Below are 21031 nucleotides of genomic sequence, written 5' to 3'. Positions count from 1 at the left end.
TATTATGTTTTCTAGAGAACTGAGAGATGCTGCTTGACCTCCAGTACTTTGTGTCTTTTTTTGTAAACCAGCATCTGCAGTTATTTGTGTCTCACATATACCTTGTTGGCTACATGGATCAGTTTATGTTTCACACTTACCCTGGCACCATTCCCCAACTCTTTATCTGCTACATAGGCGACTGCATTGGAGTTGCAGCCTGCACCTGTGCAGAATTCGTTGATTTCATTAATTTTACCTCCAATTACCACCCCTCAAAATCATTTGGACCATTTCTGATACATCTCTCTCCTTTCTTGATCTCTAAGTCTGCATCTCACTAGAGAAACTTTCCACTGACATTTGCTACAAATCCACCAGCTCCCCAGACTGCACCTGCTCCCACCCTCTCTCATGCAAGGACATCATCCCTAGCTCTCAATTTCTCCATCTCCGGTATATCTATTCTCTAGATGAGGCCTTCCACTCCAGGACATTCTTCAGAATTCTCAAGAAGGGTTCCAATACAAAACTTCACCTATCCATGTTCTCCAGAGATGCTGCCTGACCCCACTGAGTAATTCCAGCACTTTGTGTCTTTTTTTGTAATCCAGTATCTGCAGTTTCTTGTTTCTCAAGATAAGGTTCACTTCATGGTTATCTTTTCCCCTTCAATGTCTGCATCCAGCACATACTTTTTGAACATTTTCTTCAGCTACAGCATGATCTCAACCCCACCCCCCATCACATCTTCCCGTCCCCGAGCCTTTCTGCTTTCCGCGGTGACCACTCTCTCCGTGACTTCCTGGTTCGCTTGTCCTTCCAAGGGAACTTTCCCTTGCAACTGTGGAAGATTTATCACCTATTCCTACAACTTACAGAAGGGACCACGGTGGACCTTGTCATCAGCATTTGGTGCTCTCGATGTGGCCTCCTCTACATCGGTAAGACCAAAAGCTAAGTAAAGAAATAAAGATTTGACATTAGATTCTCATAAATGAGTCTCAATAATTTCCTACGTTGTAACAATAACTGCGTGGCTAAGTACTTTGGTCATTAACTATGTTTGGAATGATCTAAGGCTATGAAAGGTATATATAAAACCAATATGAATAAAGAAAAACATGCCGATGCTAGAAATCGGAAATTCAACAGAAAGTTCTGGAAACACTCAGCAGGTCAGAATGTTGCCTGACCTGCTGAGTGTTTCCAGCATTTTCTGTTTTTTATTTTATATAAATCCAAGTATTTCTCTCTAGGCCAAAGAAGTTCAATGGCATTATATTAATGAGTGTGCATTTGAAATATGTATCGGTAAAATAAAAGAAATCGGGTGATGATCTGATAAAACGTATTTGTGTTTGATGTTAGTGTTCTGTGTGTGCATGAACTACTCAAAACAACTTTGGCTTCTGCCCAATAATATCATTCACTCATCATTGTCTTAATCTCCATGTTTCAGAACATTATTTACACAGTCTAATGTGCAAAAACAGTATGTAAAGACTTCACCTTTTTCAAATATCAAAAGAAATGTGCGCAATCATCCATGTCTGTTGCTTAATTATGTTTACGTTATTTTAAAGACTCTTGATTAGTTTTTCTTTAAATATATATGACCAGTGATAAGCAAATCAGCAAGATGATCCTGTTTTAAATTATTAACCAATTTTGTCTTAACCTTGTTCTATTTTTTTCATTCCTCACAACTCAGCCTAATTCTCAACATTTTAACACTTGTTGGGCCATACAATAATTTATTTTTTGGGCCTATTTGGTACTCTTTTGTTTTTTCGCATTTTATTGTCATATTTCAATTTTATTAAATTCCAAATGTTCCATCCGATTAAGTACTTCGAGTAAAAAATTAACTTTTTTTGACTCATCCCTTCTAGCATGTTTCCCTACTTTTATATTACCCATTTTTAGCTTTATTTGCTCTAACTTCCTTTACTTGTACATATTTTATACTATTTTAATTTTGTGCATATAATGTTCATGGGTCTGACCTGCAAACTAGCCTTCATATCATTAAATAAGATTGTGGGTGTGGGTAATCCTTGCTCAAGAACTTCATTGATCATCTATACTGCTGTTAACACTGATGGAATTATGCCTTTAAGATGGAATATTATTCTGATGTCCTAACAAATACTTTCCCTTAACAAAGAACACTGGAAACACATTAACTGGATTTTTGTGCAGCCTTGTGCGCACATTGACTATTGTGTCCTTTTCTTAATTTTTTCTGCTGTTTAACTTTTATTTTACCTTTCAGAATCTATTTGCTCTTTCCATCTGTGTATTTCTGCATTTGTCATTCTCTTATATTCTCTTTAATGGGTTTTACTTTTGGGAAAATTCTTTTTTCTTATTCTCTTTTATAGGTTTTATATTTTTCTTTTACAAAAAGGAAAGTGTTGAATTTGTTAGTCTTTGCTTAACGTAAAGGAACTGTCCCACTTAAGCGACTTTTTAGGCGAGTGCAGGAGGCTGCACTTGCCTCATGATCGCCATATGGTCACCACAGGTTCACTGGTGGTCTCTGGTGAGTCTCCTTCATGATCGCGAGGAGTTCCCGCATTCTGGGATCCCACATCCCGCCTCAGTATGGTCGGCGCAAATTTTTCAACATGTTCTCCAGATATCCTGATGTTATCGCCCTGGAGATAATCGATATTCCTGTAGTCGTAGGTGAAGTTGTAGTGGGGCCGCCATGTACTTGTGGGTAGTCGAGGTATTCGTAGGTAGTTTTAGTTAATTGCCTTTGCTGACCGGGCATTTTCATTGGCTCATAGGATAACCGATCGGTAATGTTCAATGCACGCCAAACTTCACAGCTATGTATCTGGCTTATTAAAAGTTGTCTGGCTTCTTAAAAGTGTCTCCACTCCTACCCCATTCTTCCACCCCCACCCCCCCCCCCCCACCTTCTCCCCCCTTCTCCCCTCCCCCCCTCTTTTAAAGGACTTACTAGATAGCCGTCTTAACCTTCCTGTTCATCGCGGTGTGTATCACCTTGGCTTTGCACCGTGTGAATTTCAGACAGTGCTCCCCCCCCTTTCTCTGGCCCCTGCCTTTGCGATGTGTTTGTTGTGTGTGTATTCCACTCTGACAGTCGCCGCTCCAGTTCCAAGTTTTTCAGGCGTGTGTCGCGAACCTGACAGCCGTGGCAGTCCGCTGAAAAATCGCCTAAGTGGGACAGGCCTATAACTCAAAACGTTAAAACTGATGTTTCTGGACTAATCTTGTTTTGCGTATGGTTTGCTCTGCTTTAACTGTGTTTACATCAGTGACATTTTCAAATGTAAAAAGAAAAGAAGCTGCTAAACGCAAAGGAATGTGGAAAAAAATAGCTAATTGTTAAGGGGTGTTCATAAGTTATAGGAGCAGAATTAGGTCATTTTGCCCATCAAGTCTACTCTGCCATTCAATCACGGCTGATCTATCTTTCTCTCATTCCCCTGCCTTTGCCCCATAACCCCTGACACCATTACCAATCAAGAATCTGTCAATCTCCACCTTAAAAATATCCATTGACTTAGCCTCCACAGCTGTCTGCTGCAATGCATTCCACAAATTTGCCAACCTCTCACTAAAGAAATTCCTCCTCATCTCATTTCTAAAGGTATGGCATTTTATTCTGAGGCTCTGGTCCGAGACTCTCCCACTAGTGGAAACATTCCTCTCTACATTCACTCTATCCAATCCTTTCACTATTCAAGTTTCAATGGGATCCTCCTCATCTTTCCAAACTCCAGCGAGTACAGGCCCAGTGCCTTCAAACGCTTATCATATGTTAACCCAATTATTCCTGGGTGTAATTGTGTGCTGATGACGCAAATAAAAATAAATGATAGAAAGTAACTTACTAGGTAAAATAATGATCAAAATCTATCTAGATACTAGGTATCTCCAAAAGAAATAGAGCCACAGAATAAAGCACAAAAATTGTACAAAAAAAATTTGAGGTAAGTGAGTGGGTAATATAGTGCCCTTATCTCATTATTAGTTTTTTTCAATATTTTTTCAGTAACCTCTATTTTTTCTTTGCAAATATGCGTTTGGATATTGGAACCTATAATCTTGCTGCTGGTTAAGTGCATATCACTATCATGCTAAGTTCCTTTGTTACTGTGGTGCAGTTATCAAATGTTAACCTTATTAAATTGTATCCTACTGTATAATGTTATGAGGTCCATTTCCTTTAAATGCTATTACCCGACTATCATCTTCTTAATTAGACTGAGTCATGTTCATTAGAAAGTCAGAGTAAAAAGGAACACATGAGCCATTTGCAGGCATGGAAAACTGATTCTAAGAAAGCAGAAATTGGAGTTGGGTCAGAACCCCTTTAGGGCATAGACATCCACTTGGCAATTCTGCTCTCGTCTGATCCCAACGTCTTTTATAAACGCATGACAGGAAGTTTTACATCATTGACTTCAGAATATGTTTTCAAACAGCTTTACTGACAGAATCTTTCAACTTTGTTAAGTGATCTGCACTTTGAAAAGGCCCCAATGGGTGTAACAACATATTTTTATTATTCACTTCTTTCCAATATTTTTCCCCTCCATATATATCTCATATTTTATTTTTTTTCTTCTGGAGCTATCATATGTAATTATTCTAATTACAGGTTGATGTTTCTGACAACCTCAAATAGAAATAGAAGCTGTCGTTCTGTTTCTTATGCTCTAGTGTATGGCCCATAGTTTATTGTCTTTGGATTAACAGAAATGGAGAAAAATGATATTTGTAATTATAAATTAAATATAAACTGAAAATACATGAATGAATGGCACCTCCATGGTATATATATATACACAACATACTATGCCTACCAATATTTAACTCATATATATATTTAACTATATATATATATATATATATATATATATAGAGAGAGAGAGAGAGAGAGAGAGAGAGAGAGAGAGAGAGAGAGAGAGAGAGAGAGAGAGAGAGAGAGAGAGAGAGAGAGAGAGAGAGAGAGAGAGAGTTAAATATATGTTAAGTATTGATAAATCCAGCAGCTGATAAAATATTGAAGAATAATTGTGATGTACAATGAAATAAATTGAATTTAGCAAAGTAACAAAATAATTTAATATTAAGGATTTAGCAATATTTAAGAAAAGGGAAATTTGAATAGGGTTTGTGAAATTTATTTATTTGTCAATTTTTTTTACAGACACAATCACTAAGATAAGAATTAAGCCTCTCAGTTCCGCTGACTGGTATCCATTTAAGTGCAGCATGTACTGTATAATGACCAAAGTGTACATCTTTGTATTTGGACATCTACCAGCCACCATGTTGAATCGGTTGTTAGTGCATCTAGTGCTTAGGCCTGTCAAAAGTATTCAAGAAAGGCATATTGTGACATTCATTCTCTTGACAGTACTGTTAAGTTGAAGTCCGTGGCTCGGGGTAATGTCAAATGTTAACCTCTCACAGATGAGAATGCATTCAGCAGCAGGGTTCCCCAAGCAGCTCCACTTGAAGACAACATCAGTGATTTCTAAGATAGTTGCTAACTAATTTCCACGGGCTGGCTGTGTTAATTGAAAGAAAAGTTGTGCTTTTTAGCTTGTATTGGTAGCTGAGTTCCACAGTGAATTGTGCTCCATGTGGTGAGGAAAATGTCTTTACTCTGAGTCTTCTGTAATAACCAGTTGTTTACAATGAGAAAGTGATTGAAATCAGTGCATGCAGCACAGAAAAAAATGCAGAAGAGGAAAACAATTTACAATCAAAGATAGACACATTTTATGGGAGGTTGAGACCTATCTTCAGATTCTTTCTGAGTCTGTAGAAGGGTCTCAACCGGAAATGTCTCCCATTCCTTCTATCCAGAGATGCTGCCTGTTCCACTGTGTTACTCCAGCGTTTTGTTTCTATCTTAGGTGTAAACCAGCATCTGCAGTTCCTTCCTGCACAATTTACAATCATATGCTCAATGTACCTCCTCTTTCAGAAATTGGTTCTCAGCAGTGTGCCCCATCTTCATCCAAAAAATTGGGATCCTTCTGAATCGATATACAACAGCACGCATAGTGCTTTCTGGATGCTTAAATCATAATGAGCTGGCATCAAGTTTAACAAATAATGGTTACAATTGCAAGGGTCACTTTTGGAGATATCTTATTTTTTTAATCTATGGATTAGCTACTTCTCAATGTCAGTGAGGCTGCTCTGAAAACATGAAATGAAAACAAAGGCTGAAGCAACCTAAAGAGGATTTACTAAGCCTGGTTCTGGTTCAATACTAACCTCACCTGGATATCAAGATGGCCTAGTGTACTCACAATAAAGTAGGCAAGAGCATTCACTGCAGAAATCAAAAATATGTTTTCTTAAAAAAGGATATATAACCACAAAAACCCAAAGATAGACACAGTGCTGGAATAACTCAGTGGGTCAGGCAGCATCTCTGGAGAACATGGATAAGTTTCTGGTTGGGACATTTTTCAGACTGATTGTGATGCAGAGAGGAAAGGTAGTTGGAAGAAAGGAGGGGGGGGGGGGAACCTGGCAAGTAATAGGGTGAGTTTTGATCGACAAAGGTTGGACTAAGGCCTGAGATTAAAAGACAAAATATGAGAGATAAGGATAGAAGAGTTGTAAATTGTGAAACCAGAGGAAGAAATGTAGGTGGAAGCAGAAGGGGTAGGCGAGAAGTAGGTGTGTCTAGATTGCGCACAGGGAAGAGTGGACGGGGGGGGGTGTTGGTTGGTTCCCTAAAATTTGATAATTCATTTTTGATAATTAAAAACAAGGAACTACTGATGCTGATATACAAAAAAAAAAGTAACAAGTAACAAAAAGGTGGAATGACTCACAGGTCAAGCAGCATCCCTGGAAAACATGCGCAAAGTGCTAGAGTAACAATCTGAAACAGGGTCCTGACATTAACCATCACCAATTCATGTTCTTCAGGGATGCTGTCAGACCCACTGCGTTACTGTAGCATTTTGTGTCTTTTAAAAAAAATGTTCATACTGTTGAATTGTAAGCTATCAAGCGGAATATGAGATGCTGTTCCTCCAGTTTGTGTGTGGCCTAGCTCTGGCAACGAAGGAGGCCCAGGACAGAAAGGTCAGTGTGGGATTGGGAGGAATAGTTGAAATGTTTAGCAGTCAGGAGATCCAGTAGGCTTTGGCATTCCGAGCACAAATAGTCAGCGAAACGATCGCCAAGTCTGCACTTGGTTTTGTTGATGTACAAAAGGTCACATTGGGAACACCAGTTATAGTAGAAGAGGTTAGGTGCACAAGGAAGGACCTTTGGGACTTTTAGGGTGTTTGGATGGATGCGAGGGTGGAGGTATAGGGACAGGTGTTACATCTCCTGTGGTTGCAGTATAAGGTACATGGGGAGGGAATAGTTTGGGTTGGAAAAGATGAGTGAACCAAGGAGTTGCAATGGGAATGGTCTGCAGAAGGTGGAAAGGGATGGGGATGGGAAGATGTGATTAATGGTGGGATCACATTGGAGGTGGTGAATACGTCGGAGAACGATGTGTTGGATGCGGAGGCTGGCGGGGTGAAAGGTGAGAAGCAGGGAAACACTATACTTGTTGCATCTGGGCAGAGTGGGAGCATGAGCAGCACTATGGGACACAGAGGAAACATGTGTTTGTAGCTGCTTTTTAGCATTGTCGTTCTCTCACGTAGGATGTGGTTAATGAGTGAGCTGTTAATTACAACATCCGGCAAACATTCCATTTGCTTCAGGCAATGAAACGTGAGCATCTTGTATAGGCTATGTGTACTATTGGTCATTAAGCCAAAGGGTTTTGTTGCTGGTGATACTTAGAGCCAAAGTCACCCAAGACTTCTCTGAGGCAAATTACTGGAGAAAATAAGGAAGGAACTACAGATGCTGTTTTTTAACCGAAGACAGACACAAAGTGCAGGAGCAACTCAACGGGTCAGGCAGCATCTCAGGATAAAAGCAACAGTTGACATTTTGAGTTTGAAGAAGGGTTTCTGAACCAAAACGTCAACTGTTCCTTTTCTCTAGAGATGCTGCCTGATCTGCTGAGTTGCTCCAGCACATTGTGATATCTACTGGAGAAATTAAACTGCTTTCACTGCATTGATAAAGAATATTAAGTACAGAAACAAACAAATAGTTGCCTTTCCACAGTGCCTTTCATAACATTAGGATGTTCCAAACCTTCACAGTCTATTAGGTACTTTTGAAGTCCAGTCACTGTTGTAATGCACAAAATTTGCAGCAAGGTCACATAGATCAAGATTGAAAGTGGTTCCTTCAGTTCCAGAATAATTCAGCTAATGTAACCCAGTATCAGTTGAATCATATATTTTTTAATGATTACAACAACTTTCACCGCATCACCTCTGACAGATGAATTTTTATTTGCAGTTGTTGACGGTCGTATCTAGTCCCATTAGCATTATCTTAATGAAATCCTCTGCTTATTCTGTAGTTTTGTAGCCATCTCAAACAACCACCAGAATGATGCATAGTCTCTAGTATACCTCAATAAGTACGTTTAAAAATGCCTAATTTGCCAGAACTGTGTTTTTCGTTGTACAAATTCTGTTTTTTTGGCAATGTTATTTATGTTGAGTCTGTAAAATGTAAAAAAAACACGCACAAATTAATAAAGGCTCCAGTGTGTCTCTAAATTGAGGGTGGTCAGTACTATGATCCTTTTGACTATATTTTTACGTATTTCTATTTGTCTATGGCACCAGAAAGAACGTCATTACTTTGCTACTCATACCAGAATGAGTAAACCTGAGAAACCAAAAATAATCATGTTTTGACTTTGGAATTTAAAGTAAATTGAGTGCATATGTAAAACAGGTACGTATCTTTTTTTGACTTAATCTAATCTCTGGTATAGCACTGCCAGGATAAACTGAAGAAACTCCTTCAATGACAGACCTAATGGTTTTATTAAATTACTGATGGTGATGATAAGAAAACTTGAAGGACTTGATTTTCTCAGGCTTCATTGCGTCTTTTGCAATCAAGTTAATGATTTTTCACTGGTTGAACCGCTGAACCCCTTCAAGGGAATATAAAAGCACACAAATCCAGCACCAAGCTACATTCCAGTGAATGCTGGGTTTCTGCATTGGCTCACTTTCACTTGTTGTACTGTCATTCTCTTCTTTTTTTTGCCAGGAAAAGCCTTACCAGTGTTCAGAATGCAACAAAGCTTTTAGTCAGAAAAGGGGTCTAGATGAACATATGAGGACTCATACAGGAGAAAAGCCATTCCAGTGTGACGTAAGTAACTGAACGTTTTAACGTTTTTGATTGTTTAACTTTGAATCAGCCATCATCAAGCAATCAGACATCTGGATAGGATTGGGATAGTGCGGTGAATCAGATACAAGGTTTCTAGAGATACAAGGAACTTTCCTTGTTTCATAAAGTTTCCTAATATTGTCCTAAGTAGTCCTTCCATTGCAGTAATACACTCTGCAGTTTCTCAAATCTTTATATATTCATGTTTTTATATTAAAATATTTTTTTCCTATGAGGTAAAAGTGCAGAATTCCAAGCCTCGGCAGCAAATCTTTTTCCCATGAAACTGTCAGTAGTTTTGATTATTTCCATGCACAAACGCAAAGTTGCAGTTGGTCATTTGCTGCAGATTTTCTACTCATCGTGAAGTGTTGTATGGGAATTGGATATTGCACCAATATTGTTCACCCTCTACTTGAACCAAGTGATCTGCATTTACATCCTGTGCCAGGTTCCACTTTTCCATATTTCCTTATGATGTAGAAGGAGGTAATTTGGCCCATTTGGCCTTTTTCCAGCTCACAGTGCAATCCCAGTTTCCCCACTAATTGTCCCTGCTACCTATTCTCCCCATGCTCCAAACATCACTACCATCCATCTTCATCTTCTGATCAAGGCCCAGAAACCCATTTATTTTAATGGAGGGAAATATCGGCGAAAGTCTGAGGTCCATCATAGTAAGTTTAGTTACTGGAATTATTTGAGAGATTTTAATATTTTTTTCTTGTTTTGGAACTTTAAAAAAATATATTTAAGTTTCTAACAAGTTTTTGATTATTTTTGAAAGCCAGTCAGCTCTGGTATCAAAAGGTGTGACATAGTTTACAATGAGGATTTTTCCACACTTTTGGAAGTTGAGCTTTTATTGTGGCTTTCCACTGTTCTCCATCTCCACCACTCCTCAACACCCGTCCCCAATATCCATTTGCAACATAATCGCAGAGGAGTGTGGAAGGCCCTTTCGCTGAACAGGAACATGGTGCGAGGGAGTAAACCTGCTGTCCCACACAGTCACATCACAGGTATTCCAATCATCAGAGTGAAGCTTGAAGATTGTTTGGAAATCATCCAAGAATGATCATTCTGGTCTAGTTTGTCCAAGTCGGAAATTCCAGCGTCAGATTGTCTTTTTAGAATACTTGTGTTAGGAGCATTGATAAGATTCAGTCAGCTGCACACCTTTCCCATGTCGAGATAAGGACAGACATTGGTCGTAAAAGTGAGTCATAGAAGTGATGACTCTGGGAAGAATTGTGTTATTGTGTGACTGATTGACATGTTATTCCTGCTGGGTTACACTGAGGTTATTAAATTGCTGGGTGGCAATACGTACATGGCCATTTAATTCCTTCAGATGATTTGCAGATTAGTCAAGAAAGCAACTAATTCACCTTGAAAAAATCGTTTAACGTTTCTCAAATATATACTTAATGAATGGCATTAAATGACTTTATAATAGTTTTTTTTAGTTTAATGTAAAACATGAAAGAACTACCTAATACTTTGAAAGATCCCCTAGCCTAAATAAATTCTGTTCCATCAGTGAAATGAAATGTTCCATTAAAATGTAAACATTTAACATTTGCATTTAATTTTAATTTGTTTTCCTTTGCAATGCTGTGACTTTGGTTCCAGTTAACTAAGATTATTATCATGTTATGTGAATTTGGGGTTTAAGGTGGTTCTGATTACTTGACTTGCGAAAAGCAAAACCTATGTAGAACCAAAATAAGATCCATTCTACCAATTGTTCATTCCCTGAGTGGTGTATTTCCAACACTTCACACTGTGCCCATTGCATTGCATATGTCAAAGTGCTCTGTTGATATTACAAAATTGCAGACTACTTTCTTAATGCCTAATCTATTAATCCTTTTTAACATGTATTCCTTGCAAAAAAACTACACCTGTGTGCATTAAAAGCCTTGTAGCAATTTTGTAGCATGAAGCCAACAAGTTGATAAATTTTGGATTGTTATTGTCCTCACCAGTATAATACCTGCAATGCTGTGATGGAGATTCCAAGTTACACTTCCATTCCTTATGCAAAAAGAGGCTTGGATTTCTAGAAATTAGAACTAGCTTGGCAGGCTGCGCTGAACCATAAACTTAAGGAACCTGAATTATTGCATCTGCCAAAGTTTTGCACTTAGCAATGCAATCCTTAACAGCTGTTATATTTTTCCAAAATTCATTATGACCCACAGATGAACCGTGCAAAAAGGCCCTTTATCAGAGGAAGGCAGATACTGAAGACCATCTTGTGACTGATTTATTTATCTATTTTCAAGACTTACAACAGCATTCTCCCCCCCCCCCCCCTATCCATTTCCAGTTGCAACAAACAAGTCAGGGGTACTGTTGGCACAAACCTGAGCATTTGTGGTGCTAACATTGGAAGGGGCTGTGGCTATCTCTGACAATCACAGTTATGTACTATACATGATTACATTTAAAAACACGGTGATATAGTTTGCTTGAAGAAGGATCATTATTATAATCATTGTGCTCTACGTATCATATTGAATCTGAATGCATTTTCTATTCAGCATTGGAATAAAGAATGGTACATAAAAATTCTGGAGAAACTCAGCGGGTGCAGCAGCATCTATGGAGCGAAGGAAATAGGCAAAGTAGGCATACCTTGAGGAGATTTCGCAGAATAAAGAATGTTAGTTTGGGTAACTGAAATAATTAAGACATTCCAGGTCATGTTCAGAATAAGTTGAAAAGAATGCAGATGAAGACATAAGGAAACAACTATTAATTCTCTGTATTCCATGTAACCATCTTTAACTCCACTAGTTTAAAATATAAAAAAAGGTGATGGAAGGGAGTGAATATTTAGAATAGCAACAGTACAAGATTCCAACACCACCCAAAATTAATTGGCTTGAAGATAATAACATTTGTATGATGTATACAGGACTTTTTTTGCTAAATCAGAACAAAAAACTGCAGATGTTAAAATGTCAATACCGAAATAGAAACTGCTGGAAGCACTTAGCAGACCAAATGGCATCCTTATGGGCCTGTCCCACATAGGTGATTTTTCAGGCGACTGCCGGCGACTGTCAAATTGCCGGCAGTCACCTGAAAAACCGGCAACTGGAACGGCGACTGTCAGAGTGGAACACACACACACACACATACACACGTCGCTTTCCTTCACCAGCCCGTTATGCAGGCAGGGGACAGGGCAAGCGGGGGGAGCGCTGTCTGAATGAAATTCACACGGTGCAAAGCCAAGGTGATACAGACACACACCGCGATGAACAGGAAGGTTGGCAATGTGATTAAGATGTCTAAAGCGCAGTGTACAGTCAGTCCTTTTAAAGAGGGGGGAGAAGGGGGAGAGAACAAGTGGAGACAACTTTTAAGAAGCCAGAGATAACCGCTGTGAAGCTCGGCAAACATTAACATTACTGGTCGGTTATCCTTGGTTCTGAAAACTACTGCTTTTGTTTTTTTTTTGCCAATGAGCCAATGAAATTCACCGGTCAGCACCGGCTACAACCTACAAGAAACTATGAGAACCCACTAGGACCTCCTGGTGACCTACTTACGGCACGAGAATTCTCGTTACTCTCCATGTTTTCAACATGGTGAAAAATTCACGGCGACCATAATGAGGCCGTGACTAGTTCCCAGAATGCCGGAACTCCTCACGACCATGAAGACGACTCCTTGGCAACTACCCGCGAACATGTGGTGACCATGTGGCGAAAGCATAGTCTCCTGCAGTCACCTAAAAAGTCGCCTAAGTGGGACAGGCCCATTAGGAAGAGAAACATTCATTTCAACTCAAGGATCCTTCTTCAGAATTAGAAAATTGAGAAAACAAGAATGTTTTGTGTTACAGAGTGGAAGAAGGAAGGAAGAGAGTCGAGGGAATGTTTGTGATACAATGTAGATGAAGGTTGTCAAGGTTAAAACTCATTAGAGACAGAATAACAAATAGTAACAGAAAGTACAGCCACGGTTACGGAGAGAAAAAGAGGATGATTATCTGAAATTATTAAGTTCAGAAGATAGTCCCTGATGTGGAAAGCCTTGTTATCATAGCCTTATATAAGTCTCACTTCTTTTGATATCCATTCCCTTCCCTCTAGAATAGTTGTCAAACCCTCAACTTTACCTCCTCTATTTCCTGGACCTCTTTACCCATTGCCTCTCCTGGACAAACACGGATATGGATCCCATGTCCTTACTGTTCACCACACAACCCTCCATATTTAAAAGACTACCTTCCATAATTTCCACCGCCCTCAATGGTTTTCCACCACCATCTTCCCCATTTCCCATAGTCACAGAATGATACCGTGTGGAAACAGGCCATTTGGCCCAACTTGCTCACACCGGCCAACATGTCTCAGCTACACTAGTCCCATCTGCCAGCATTTGGTCCATATCCCTCCAAACCTGTCCTATCCATGTATCTGTCTAACTGTTTCTTAAATGTTGGGATAGTCCCAGCGTCAACTACCTCCTCTGGCAGTTTGTTCCACACATGCACCATCCTTTGTGTGAAAAGGTTGCCCCTCAAATTCCTATCACATCTTTTTCCCTTCACCTTAAACCCATATCCGCTAGTTCTTGATTCACCTACTCTGGGCAAGAGACTGTGTGTATCCACTCAATCTATTCCTCTCATGATCCTCCTTACTTACTTACTGCCTATTATGCCTCCTGGCATGTAGGGCAGCAACGAAGGTCCTCCACTCCTGTCTGTTGTGGGCTAGCTTCTGGACACTACCCCAGGTCAGGACCATTGTTTTCATTTCCTCCTCTACAGTTTGACGCCAGGTGGTTTTGGATCTCCCTCCTTTCCTTTTCCCTTCCAGGTGTCCAGTGGAGGGTTATTCTTGGGATGCTGTCTGGTTCTCTTACATTCATCCTAGCATCTGTCCATAGCCCTGGACGTCCATCACGCCCAGTAGTGTTGATTCCTTCAGTTGCTGTTTCCGTAACATATTTGTTTTACGAGACAGGGTTGTTAGCCCTGTGCTCAACCTCCAACCTGGAGAACAAGTGGATCGCTCTTCGTCTCGCCTCTACCCTTCGACCTGTCCAGCATGGGAGACCCTAACAGGAGACGAATCTCCCGCTGGCATAGCTCTAGGGGTCACTGAGACACACAAGCTCCCCGACCACGACAAAGTTGCAATCCAACGGGGAGTCATAATCTTATACCCTCAATAAGATCAAAGTTCTCCCCATTCAGCTTCGGGTAGAAATTGTTCTCTTTGTAATTGATTTACTCTTCCATCACAACCACCCATTCCCCTTCCCTTGTCACTTGCAGCTATGGCAAATATTTACAATGATTTTCAACAGATTTAAACACTAAAATATAGGTGTAGAAATCCTAATATACCCAAATGGCTGTGCTGGATGTCCAAGGCAATCAGGCACTAATAAACATTTTGGTCTTGGGGTGCCCCTGTTGCAGATTTAAGTACCACTATTGAAGGACTGATCTCTTTGGAAAATGTATTGATGCTGTGCTTTCTAACCAGAGTAAAAGATCTTTATCACATTTCACAAAGAGCAAAGGAGTTTATTTGATCTCATTGCCAATGTTTACCCTTCAGTAAATTACACCAAATCAGAGCAGTGAGTCATTTATCTAATTTGCTGTTTCTGGCAACTTGCATTACACAGATTGTCTTCAATATTTATCAACCAAAACAACTGTGATGGTACTTCCAACATAGTGTTTTGTGACATCATGAAGTGCTGAGAACTCATAAATGTGCATATTCTTTTATTTAACAAAAATATAAACTCTTCCACAGAACCAAACAAAACTTCTTTTGATCTTTTTATCACTCAAAGATTCCACAAAGATTTTGGTTTGTTGTCAAACTGTTTGGAAAATTCTTCCAAATTTTTCTATGAAACAATAACTACTTCATCTGAATAAACTTGCCCCCTTTGTGCGCCTACTTCAATACCGCGTTTTTACTTCAGCATGACCGACTTCTCTGTCTTTCTGTGATTCATGTTTGATAATTCTTTCTCTCTTCTGATGCCAATAAATTCTGGACCCCCTCCACCGTTTTGATTTGTATGCAGACATTTTTTTTCCATTTCCTTACAACCTTACAATCTACAGTTAGTTCAACCAGACATCTATATTTCCATGAGGAAATAGCATCCCAGTTGTGAAGCAAAAGCCATTTATTTCTCTTTTGGCTTGAATGCTGCTGCTTGCCCATCAGCTTAGCACAGCAGTGGAAAATGCGCGGTGCCATTTTTTAATGCGGTATATCTGTCTCATACCAAGATCCATCATCTCAGTTTGAAACTGTCAGATCAGACTTGTGTGTGGCTGTACCTCTGGCCAAACTTTAAATGTTAAGGATAATTATGTTTTCTTAAATTTGGTATTGTCATCTAAATATATGTTTTATATATATAGTATATATAATAGTTGTGTTAATGATTTCTGAAGTAAGATCAACAAATATATTTATTGATACTAATAGATGGCTAACTTGGTTAATTAAGGACTGAGGAAGGTCTCAACCTGAAACGTTACCCATTCCTTCTCTCCAGAAATGCTGCTAGTTACTCCAGCTTGTGTGTGTCTCAGGTCAAGGATAGTATTGATAAACACAACATAGCTAATTAATCTGACATTTTATTTAACTACAAATGAATTATCTTTTAACCTCGTAAAATTGACATTAATAAGAGCTCTCCAGAGAAGTTAGTCAAGAACTTTTCACACATATGAATAAAAGGAAAGAAGTAGAAAAAGATGTCTGCACATATCGGTACAAGTTTATAAATACAACATTAACTGATACATGAACATAGTATCAATTGTTCCATACATGGAAACAGATGTAAACATGGTTCTGTGAACGAACTTGCCCCAGCTTTGCACATGGGAGTGATTTCCTTGCATGCACCATGCACGTGGTGTTAGGTCTTCTGTGCATTAATACAAAATAGCCACATTATATCCAAAGTTGTGTGAGAAGTGCAAACTTCCATGGTGGAAACCGATAAAGTGACAGTTCTTAACAGGGACAGTCACTGCAAATGGTGAGGCAGATTTGGATTAATGTTTGCTTGGAATGGCGGGGAGTTATAGATCGAAGCGTGCACCATGACTCGCAGAGATTTCCTGGGACCACATGCTGACAGTGATGGATATCTGGGCCTCCGATCTAAAGAGTCAAGGCACAATTTCACACAAAATAAAACAGAAGACCATATGTGTGGGAAGGAACTGCAGATGCTGGTTTACGCCGAAGATAGACACAAATGCTGGAGTAACTCAGCGGGGCAGGCACCATCTCTGGAGAGAAGGAATGGGTGACATTTCAGGTCGAGACCCTTCTTCAGAGGAGAGGGAGACACAGAGATCAGGAAGGGTAAAGTGTGTGAAAACGAGACATCAAAAGGGATGAGGGTCAAGGAAAATGTAGAATAGATCATTGTCAGCTCGGAGGAGGTGACGACAAAGCAAACAGAGATAGAATGTAATCGGGGACAGTCAGACTGGTTGGAGAACTCGGAAGGGAGAGGGATGGAGAGAGAAGTAAGAGAAGTCAATATTCATACCAATATTCATTAAGCTGCACAAGCTCCACCAATTTACGCTGGGCCTCACTCTGACAATGGAGGAGGCCCAGGACAGAAAGGTCGGCGTGGGAATGGGAGGGGGTGTTAAAGTGTTTAGCAATCGGCAGATTAGGTAGGTAACGAAGGGTCTATCACAGACAATTTGATGATTATTTTGATGGTGGACTCCCTGATGCCACTTAAGCTGAAGATATGTACTTTAATTAACACTCACACTGGCCTTCTCCTTCCTGTTAAAATCTGTTCTCCCGGTCCAGGCGGCTTAAATATTGCAGTGGCATAATTCTTTCGATAAGAGGATTGAGGAGAATTTTTCTCAATAAAGGATAGTGAAACAAAGAACTTACTACTTAGAAGAGTGGTGTAAGGCTGGAGTGCTCCTTGTGTTTGCAATATAGTTGGATATGCTCTGGAGCAGATACAAAAAATCGGGATTTAGCTGGTTAGCTCCTCATTAGTCCAGGCAGAATGAGCTGGATGACCTCCTTCCATGCTCTGATTTTCAGTGATTTTAAACATACTTAGTTGATGTATCTCGATAGAAGGCATACTGTCTCGTATGCCTTCTATCAAGATATGTCAACTAAATAAACTTAAATCATTGAAAATTACATTATGGGATGAAGTCATCCAGCACATTGTGTCTAAGCACACTGTCTTGTATGCCTTGTAATAGCAAGTTACGAAACCTGGCCTGAGAATTATCTGAAATTTTCCATTCACGGCTTTTTCTTCCTTATTTCAGGTCTGCGATTTATCATTCAGCTTGAAAAAAATGCTGATTAGGCACAAACTGACACACAACCCAAATCGACCAATGGCAGAATGCCAACTCTGTCACAAGAAGTTTACAAGGAATGACTACCTCAAGGTCCATATGGAAAACGTGCACGGAGAGACAGACAGCTAAAGCTCTGCCCTTCACATTCAATCGGAGAGCTTCAACATTCCTGAGCTCCATTATAGGTCAACGCTGTGGTAGATTGCAACTATCAGTAGTGTTGGAATGCTTTACCTGCCCGATATGTATAATTTGCAAAGATACAATATGCATTCTTCAGCAGCTAGTGTGTTTTTGTTTTACTATTCTGAGAGCCTGCTGTGAATGGGAGACGATAGATTTCAAAATCCTTGCTTTTGTGACCTTTACGATGAATTATTCTGCCGAGGTTGTTTGAGTGTTCGGAAACACAGCACAATCTCCTTGTTTCTTTATGCTAATCATTTAAATAATCATCAACTGGATCCAGACACTTTACAACTGTTAATCCTCACACTGTCACCAATACCAAATAATTCTCTTGTGAAGGTGATTTACTTTGAGATGTCAGTTCATCCATTAATGCTGAAAAGCCATTCATACCTTTAATGATACTATTTGTCACATGAACATGTATTAGTGCTATAATGATTTGCAACTTACATATTTTAGATAAATAACTGAAATGCATTTCTGTCTTCCCTGCTCTTCTCTTACTCTTTTTTTGGTGTTTTCGTGTAATCTTGTATTTTTGATTACCTATTGGCTTTGTTTTAGTAGTAATTTGAATTTTTGTGCTCTGACTTAGTCATTGATCAATTAAACAGAACATCCTTTCTATTTAGCAGTCCTGATGCAGGTTTTTCTCCCAAACCGTTGATAATTCTTTCCCCCACTGATGCTGTTCGATCCACTGAGTGCCTCCAGCAGGTTACTTGATGCTCCTTTTCAGTTAGTTTGCCCTCATCTGACCTCACTGGCAGTCGGGTCCAATTTTGATGTTTATTCTTGGAAAGTATAGATTGTGTGAAGGCTTATATTAAGATTATTGTGATCAGGATATAGTAAATTCTTGCCACAATACAGTTTTAGTGAGACAATACTGGGATTTATGACATGAACCATGAAGATAATACAGATTTTGTAACCAATTTGAAAAGGACGGCTAATGACATTGGTCAAGCTTGGTGTAGAGAAGGTATGCAGATACGTCTCTCACTGCTACTGGATCACGCTGGAATTGCTTGTATGTTGGGGCTGATGGACATCCTATGTAGCAATACTATTGATGCTGGGGCCACTGTATTTCAAGGCATATACCCAACATCTCCTTGTCCATGCATGAAAGGTTGCTCAATAACTTCTGATCTTGCATCTCAAGGATAAATGAAAACAAATCCTGTAAATCTGTGAGGCTTGGAATGCCATTGTATGAAAGTATCACACATTTTTTGTTCAAAAATGCCATTTACTGTGAAAACTAGTTAATAATTGTGCACTAGTTAAGAAAGATTTAAAACAGGTGTATTTGTCTAATGTGGACACAAGGAACTGCAGATGCTGGTTTAGATAAAGTTACTCCAGCACTGTGTCTTTGTCTTTATCTGTTATTCTTATGTGGATTGGATATTTCATTATCATGCATGTCATTTATTATATTACAGTTCAAATAGTTTTAATACATTTTATATGAATTCTGTTAAACAAAGTGGATTATTGTTCAGATATACTGAAATGCATTTTATATTTTTGCCTTCTTGCACAAGGTGTTATCTCTAATCTTAGTGGATAAATATAAGAGTAATCTCCTCAAAGTGTGTATTTTTTTATCCAAAGAGTTGCTGTTATTGTATCTCCCACAAGGATTATCTGGCAATCTGACAGATTTCCGTTTTGAGGGAATTCCTGCTCAGCCTTTCAATGGAAGGACTATCTGATTGTCTGACGCATGACCAAGAGAGGTCATAGTTACCAGCTTTTCCCAGGATCACCCAGGAGTGTCCAGTAAATAAAGTTTCATATTTAGGATGTTGCTATAAGCAATCAAAAAGGGAGAAGAAAAAATAGGCCACATTTGGACTATTATGTGCAGTTCTGGTCACTTTATTGCAGGAAGGATTTAGTTTTAGTTTAGTTTAGTCTATTATAGTCACGTGTATGGTGGCAGAGTGAAAAGCTCTTGTTTGTGCGCTATCTGGTCATAGAAAAGACGATACATCATTACATTTAAGTCGTCCACAGTGCACCGATAAAGGATAAAGAATTCAACATGTAGTGCAAGATAAAGATCAATAAAGTCTAATTAAAGATAGTTCAAAAGTCTCCAATCAGGTGGATGGGAGTTTAGGACCACATCCTAGCTGATGAGAGGACCACTCAGTTGCCTGATAACAACTGGGAAGAAACTGTCCGTGAATCTGGAACTATGGTTTTCAAACTTCTGTACCTCTTGCCTGATGGGAGAAGGGAAAACAGGGAATGATTGGGGTAAGACTAGTCCTTGGTTATACTGGTAGCCTTTCCGAAACAACATGAAGTGTAGATGGAGTCAATTAAAGGGGGTTAAGATTGCGTGATGCTCAGAGCTACATTCAAACTCAGCAATTTCTTTCGGTCTTGGATAGAGCTGTTTAGAAACAAATCAAGCTGTGATGCATCCTGATAAAAAGCTTTCTTGGGTTAGACAATATTAGCTGTGAGAGGTTGGAAAAATTAGGATGTTTTTTTCCAATGTTTCAAAGGTCGAGGGGAGACCTGGTAGAAGCGTATAAAATTATGAGAGGGTTGATAGTCAAAACATTTCTCCCAGGGTGGAAATGTCAATAATAGCTTTATTAAGTTCAGAGGAGAGGAGTTTAAAGAAAAATGTGTTTGGCAAGTTTTTTACACAGAGAGTGGTAGGTGTCTGGAATGCAGTGTCAGGAACAGTGGTGAAGGCTGATAGGATAGTGGCATTTAAGATGCTTTCAGATGGGCATGCAGATATGCAGGGCATGGAGGGATATGGATCACGTGCAGGGTGATGAGATTAATTAGTGTTGTGGACCGAAGGGCCTGTTACTGCGCTGTATTGTTCTGTGTGCTTGAATCTATGGCATCAAACCTATCTGACCTGTAACCGCAAAACAGGAGCCCACTTCCACCCAAACCGGCCTGGTATCTTTAATAATTTAAATAAATTTCCTCTTTCAGATCCGCAGAGGCATAGATTTTCACTTTCTATCAAGGAGGGATCAACCCCACACTGAGCCATGCAAAAGAGGGATCACTGAACAAGCCATGGATGAAATGATAGAATTGTAGATACATTGTTTGTTGACCCACATTAAACATATGTAATTTATTTTTATTAGTACCTGATGAATAGGGAAACAAACTAGTGGTATTAAAAAGAGTTTTCAA

General features: G+C 39.3%; 1 protein-coding gene across 3 annotated transcripts in view; it reads left to right on the top strand.

Annotated features, from left to right (window-relative positions):
* prdm5 (PR/SET domain 5) overlaps window positions 1-18469 on the top strand; it is a 304708-nt gene extending 286239 nt beyond the window's left edge. For 2 of the 3 annotated variants that reach the window (XM_033023632.1, XM_033023623.1), the window contains 2 exons: window positions 9145-9249; window positions 17615-18469. In XM_033023632.1, coding sequence (XP_032879523.1) covers window positions 9145-9249; window positions 17615-17779 — 270 coding nt within the window. In that variant the 3' untranslated portion in view covers window positions 17780-18469. The remainder of the gene's footprint in view (window positions 1-9144; window positions 9250-17614) is intronic. The other variant, XR_004412498.1, reaches the window with a different exon arrangement.
* The last annotated feature ends 2562 nt before the right edge of the window (window positions 18470-21031 follow it).

Source organism: Amblyraja radiata, chromosome 1, assembly GCF_010909765.2.
Source record: "Amblyraja radiata isolate CabotCenter1 chromosome 1, sAmbRad1.1.pri, whole genome shotgun sequence".
NCBI classification, from domain to species: domain Eukaryota; kingdom Metazoa; phylum Chordata; class Chondrichthyes; order Rajiformes; family Rajidae; genus Amblyraja; species Amblyraja radiata.
The sequence above is the reverse complement of the archived record's forward strand: the minus strand, read 5'-3'. Positions and strand labels throughout refer to the sequence as shown.